At 34.1% G+C, this 6,750-nt stretch overlaps 1 protein-coding gene across 1 annotated transcript; it reads left to right on the forward strand.

The window, feature by feature from the left end:
* The first annotated feature begins 528 nt into the window (after positions 1–528).
* On the forward strand, positions 529–5,687 carry LOC145059035 (lipoxygenase 2, chloroplastic-like). The gene is made up of 8 exons (XM_079006896.1): positions 529–951; positions 2,691–2,950; positions 3,037–3,274; positions 3,367–3,684; positions 3,761–3,957; positions 4,036–4,337; positions 4,429–4,695; positions 4,796–5,687. The coding sequence occupies exons 1-8, from the start codon at positions 591–593 to the stop codon at positions 5,553–5,555; spliced, it is 2,703 nt and encodes a 900-aa protein (XP_078863022.1). The 5' UTR covers positions 529–590; the 3' UTR covers positions 5,556–5,687.
* Positions 5,688–6,750: the final 1,063 nt, after the last annotated feature.

Below are 6,750 nucleotides of genomic sequence, written 5' to 3' on the forward strand. Positions count from 1 at the left end.
GCAATTTGAAGCTGTCAAATACTTTGCATGAAAGATACGAGGGATTAAATTTTGGCAATAACGTCTACACATACAATGACAAATGCGAATTTAACGTCGCTGAGGATTAGTTAATGGGAGATCGGAACTAATTTAATTTTCTAATAAAACTGATGAATTTGTGGTGTGACACATATTTAAATTTAAAACTATCGTAAATATTTTTTTTAATTAAAATTGAAACAAACCTATTTTTAAAAGAGATTTCCCAAACTGTCCTATTTATGAAAAAAAAAACTCATCTTTTTCATATATGGTATGGGCATGGCTGGTCACACTAAATGCCATAGTTTATCAACATGTTTTTCATTACGAGATCATCGATCTAATGAAAGTAGCACGAGTTTTTTATATATAGTATGGACATGGCTGGTCACAATAATTACTACAAAACAAAAAATTAAATTCATTATTTTATTAACATATTTTCATTATACTAAATTATCTCATGAAAGAAGCACACGGTTTTTACTATAAATAGAAGGTACCCATCCAACTCCAAAATCACACAACCAAGAGTGAGTAACTTGGAGAAGGAAACATAAGAAAACATGTTGAATTCTCAGATCAACCAAACTCACTCTCTCAGCAACCTACTCCCACTGCAAAAGCCCTTCGTCGCCGGTGATGCCACCACACATTCCTCCTCCTCAGCCTACTCACCCGCCATTCTCCGCCACCCAACCACCACCAAGAAATCTAATACCACTCGCACTCGATCCACCTCAGCTGGCAAAATAAAAGCCATAACAATTCCGTTTCTTACCAAGACCACCGTCAAGGGTGTCATCACCATCCAACCAGCCATCAGCTCTGCCATCGCCGGAGTAGGTATTGGCGGTGTTGCTGATGGTGTCTCTGATCTTCTAGGGCGGTCCTTCTTGCTCGAGCTAGTTTCCAATGACCTTGACTGTAAGTATATATACTAACTTTGATACGTTCTAGATGTTGTGTGATTTCAGAATCAAAATAAGATACATATAATTTGGTAATTATATATATTTACCACCTAGGTTTTATTATTACAAAATTTCCAATAAGACAGTTACTTTTGTTCTAAAAACTTGAAAAGAAACTAAAATGGAATTTACCAAAATTGCTAAATTAATTATTGAGGCATATTCAAACACTTATGTAGTTGATCTGAGTTTAAGAAATTTAATTAATGAATAAAATAATTGAACATTATATTATCTGTTTTTTTAAGTACCACTCATCTACATGATCTCTATTTCGGATCGTTAAAGACAAATTTAAAATCTTTATACTTTTGTTTTTTATTTAAGGTACCAGTTAATGTTAATGTAGTCAATAATAGTTTTATATAAACTAGTCAATCTAAAATCTCTCCAAATATATACAATATATATATATATATATATATATATATATATATATATATATATATATATATATATATATATATATATATAAGAGTTATATGGAAAATGAATGATTAGGGCAACACATATTTGAACCAATGAAAACATGACAACACATCACTTCCACAATAACTTCCACAATACATTACTTGTGAAGAAAGAAATGGACACGTGTCATTTGATTATTGGTTCCGGTAGATGTTGCTCTAGTTATTTGTTTTCCATAGAACTCATTCTTTTATATATATATATATATATATATATATATATATATATATATATATATATATATATATATATATATATATATATATATATATATATATATAAACTCCTGAGGTTTTGTGATGTTCTTACAAGATAAATATCTTATAAATATGTAAATATTTAAATTGTTTTTTCCAAAATAGCTAACATGAGAGACTCAAAGTATATAAACACTTAGATGCGTAGCACCAATAAGTTATATTGTTCTAACACTCTCTTAGTACGAGACTCATGAGAATAGACATGATTGTGTTATCATATAAGATACATGTAGATTCAAAGATTTTCACTAAAAGTTGTGTTGTTCAAAAAAAAAACCGTATTTTCTCTAAAATGAAATTCCTTGCGAAGATAAAAGAGAATTCAAACTTATATAAACCTTTATATGGTCTTTTAATTTTGCAAGGATATGGATACTTATAACAATGTTTGTTCCGTAATATTTCAAGACATAGTATTTTTCATTTAACATTTTATAGAAATAAAGATAATAACTTACAACAAATACTAATTTGTAGTAGTCAAATACATAAAAAAAACATAATTTCAGCCCGATATATTCAGTTATATTTTTAAATTCGTATATGTTCTTATTGTTATCTTTTTACCAAATGACCGTTACAAGAAATTTTAAAAAGATAAAATTCTACAAAATTTATTTATAAGTATTATCCTAGAAAGATGCTTGACGATAAGGTAAACATTTGTCACATCTTTTTCATTCTTTTAATGAATAAAGTAAAATAAATAAAAATGTCAGTTTTTCTTATATGGAAAATTGTGATTGGAATAATTTATACACCCAATCTTCTTACTTATCTTTTCGCTAAATTTGAGATTTACGTTCCCTAGTTTCCAACAGATCACCCGGTCAAAAACCTGTCAACTTATACATATTCTAATCTATGATAAGTTTCGATAATTTTAATGCGAAAAATATGAAACTTAAAGATAATTTTTATTTAGAATAAGGTGTAAAGACTGGAATTGATTTTGATACAGCAAAAGGCAAGCAGAAGACAGTGAAGGCATATGCAAGATACGAGGCATTAGATTTTGACATTAACGTCTACACATACAAATGCGATTTTGATGTCCCTGAGGATTTTGGTGAAATCGGAGCTATTCTTGTGGAAAATGAATACAGCAAGAAGATGTTCTTCAAGAAGATTGTTCTTAACAACAATATCACCTTCACCTGTGAATCTTGGGTTGCTTCCAAGTATGATAACCCCGACAAGAGAATCTTCTTCAGCGACAAGGTTAATCTAACACTAATTTGCTTCCTTTCACTGTTTAATAGCCATCGACATTAAGTTCTGATTAATCTCATTGTTTGTAATTATAGTCTTATCTTCCATCCGAAACGCCGGAGGGCTTAAAGTCGTTGAGAGAGAAAGATATGGAATCTCTTCGAGGAAATGGCCAAGGAGAGCGTAAATCTTCTGATAGGATTTACGATTATGATGTTTACGACGACCTTGGAGCACCGGATCTGAGCTTAAGTTTAGCTCGGCCGGTGCTCGGCGGCAACGATCATCCTTACCCTAGGCGGTGTCGTACTGGTCGGCCTATGTCTACAAAAGGTACTTACAAACTTAATTATTTTCTTTCAGAACTAATTGAATTCCTGTAAATGTGAATAATTAAATAAATACCAAGCAATATATAACTACAGATCCATTATCGGAGACGAGAACTTTGCTCCCGTTTTATGTCCCTAGCGATGAAGATTTCTCAGAGATAAAGGAGGTGAATTTTGGAGCGAGGGCATTGTACTCTGTACTCCATGCAGTTGTACCCACTTTAGACGCTATTATTACAGACAAAGAGAAAGGCTTTCCTTTATTCAGGACCATAGATATGCTCTACGATCAAGGTGTTAATGTTCCTGCTCCTGACAATGGACTTAAAACTGTTTTGCCTAGACTTGTCAAAGGCGCTGTTGATACCGTAGACGCCGTGATCCAGTTCGAGACCCCTGCAACCATCGATCGTAAGCTTTGATCTTTCTAACTCGTTAGTTATTTTAGTTTTTGGGTTTTGTATATTGATTGATGTTCTAATTGTAGGTGACACATTCTCATGGTTTCGTGATGAGGAATTTTGTCGACAAATGCTTGCGGGTCTCAATCCATATACCATACAGTTGGTGACGGAGTGGCCATTGACGAGTAAACTGGACCCTCAAGTTTATGGGCCACAGGAATCAGGTATTACCAAGGAGATCGTGGAGCAAGAAATAAAAGGTTTCATGACTCTTGAGCAGGTAATTGATTCAAATCAGAAGATGGAAACTCAATCTCTTTTTATTGAAAATAATTCATTACAATCATGTTTTTTGTAGGCTTTGGCTGAAAAGAAACTGTTCATGTTGGATTACAATGATCTACTACTTCCATACGTCAACAAAACAAGAGAGCTTAATGGGACAACTCTTTATGGTTCAAGAACTTTAATGTTTCTTACTCCCACCGGAACATTGAGGCCACTAGCCATTGAGTTGACCCGACCACCATCCGACGACAAACCACAGTGGAAGCATGTGTACACTCCTGCCTGGGATGCCACTGGAGCTTGGCTATGGAAGATGGCGAAGGCTCAAGTCCTCTCTCATGATTCTGCTTATCACCAACTTGTCAGCCATTGGTGGGTCCCCTTACTTTACATGTTTTTGTGTTTTTCAATCGAAGTATTGAACTAATGATTTGGTTTTGGATGTTTTTGTTTGTTATTGTAGGCTAAGAACTCATTGTGTGATGGAGCCTTACATAATTGCTACCAACCGTCATCTTAGCCAAATGCATCCAATCCGACGACTACTCCTTCCTCATTTACGATACACCATGCAGATCAATGCTTTAGCTCGTCTTGCTCTCATTAACGCCGGTGGTATCATAGAGTCGACATTCTCTCCCGGGAAATATTCCATGCAAATTTGCTCTGACGCATATGATCAGCTATGGCGTTTTGATCAGGAGTCGCTTCCAGCTGACCTAATTAGCAGGTAATCTTTGTTCATGCAATCTTTTTTTGTTAACGTAAAATATATAATTAATCACAGGTTTTGCATGACGTAGTATCTCTGATTATATTGTATCTTTTAGGGGCTTGGCCGTTGAAGATCCAAATTCACCACATGGTCTGAAACTAACGATCGAGGACTACCCATATGCAAATGACGGTTTACTCCTTTGGGATGCGATCAAACAATGGGCTACGTCTTACGTCAACCACTACTACCCAAAAGCGAATCTAATAGAATCTGATGTAGAGCTTACACAATGGTGGGATGAAATTCGAACAGTTGGGCATGGAGATAAGAAAGACGAACCATGGTGGCCACAACTCAAAACCCAAGAAGATTTGATCGGAATCGTTTCAACGATCATGTGGGTGGGCTCCGGCCACCATTCAGCTGTCAACTTCGGACAATATGATTTCGCGGGTTACTTCCCGAACAGGCCAACGATGGCTAGAACCAAGATGCCTAACGAAGACCCAACAGAAGAAGAGTGGCAATCGTTCATTAAAAGGCCTGAAGATGCTTTGTTGAAATGTTTCCCTTCGCAAATCCAAGCTACACAAGTCATGTCTGTTCTTGATGTTCTATCAAGTCATTCACCAGACGAGGAGTATATCGGTGGATATATAGAGCCGGCATGGGCAGCGGAGCCGGCTATCAAGGCGGCGTTTGAAGAGTTTCGGGGAAGTTTGGAAAAGTTGGAGGGAATCATAGACTCGAGGAACGTCGATCCCAAATTGCACAACCGAAGTGGTGCAGGATTAGTTCCGTACCAGCTTCTCAAGCCATTTTCCGGTCCCGGGGTGACCGGAAGAGGTGTTCCGAACAGCATCTCCATCTAGTTTCGTAGGTTGTCTTCCACAATAAAGGTTTTCGAGATCTATGGTCTGATGGGTCTTTGTGATAATAAGCTTATAATCTATAGTTTTTGTTTGTTTTATTGCGATTTCAAATAAATTCATGTTGTGGTAAAACTTGTTATCGCCAGCCTAAAGAAGCGAACTTAGAATAGATCTAAGTAGGTTAAGTTATGTAATGCCATCTTCTAATATCCATCGTTCCACTATCTATACCAATAACTATACCGTTTTATTTATTACAGTTTAGGTATTTTTGGTAACTTAAATTTTGGTTTTTTGTTTATTTGGTCATTTAACTCTTTTTAAATTTTAAAAAGGTCATCAAACTTTTGTGCTCATTTACTCACTTAACTTTTGATTTGGTCATATTTAGTCACCCAACTTTTAAAATTATGCTTATTTAGTCACTAAAATTTTAAATTTTTTCAAAAGTTTAGTAACTAAATGAGCACAATTTTAAAAATTAGGTGACTAAATGAGCACAAATCTGAATGTTAAGTGACCAAAACAAAAGTTAAGTGACTAAATGAACAAAAAGTCAAAAGTTTGATGACCTTTTAAAACTTAAAAGGAGTTAAGTAACCAAATAAGCACAAAACCAAAAGTTAAGTGACCAATAATGACCTAAACCTATTTATTAAACTCTAAATTTCAGGACTTTCAGTAAATTACATGAATGGTTCCTATAGTTTCGGGTAATTTGCATGTTTGGTCTCTAACTTATTTTTTTAACTCAAAAGGTCCACACAATTTGTTTTTGTTGCATTTTTGGTCTCCGTCTTACCTAAAAAGTCTATTTTGCCATTGATTTTTTTAATTTATTTAACTAAAGTGTGGTAGGTAAGGTAAGGTGAGGCGAGGTGGAAGTAGGGTTGGGTGTGTTTATTTTTATATAAATTGAAGAATCAATGGCAAAATAATTTTTTTAGATAAGACAGGAACCAGAACCGCAATAAAAACAAATAATAGAGACTTTTTAAGTTAAAAAAAAATATAAATTAAGAGCTAAACATGCAAATTATCCCAAATCATAGACACAATTCATGTAATTTACTCTCTAACTTTTGATTAAACTCTTATGGATTGCCGATATGAACAAATAAAATATTATATTAATTAAAAATTAAAAATTAGTTACAAAATATTAATTAAAGATTACAATTTTGAATTAAAATTT

The sequence above is a fragment of the Lactuca serriola genome, chromosome 6, assembly GCF_051521515.1.
Source record: "Lactuca serriola cultivar US96UC23 chromosome 6, Lser_US96UC23_V15, whole genome shotgun sequence".
NCBI classification, from domain to species: Eukaryota; Viridiplantae; Streptophyta; class Magnoliopsida; order Asterales; family Asteraceae; genus Lactuca; species Lactuca serriola.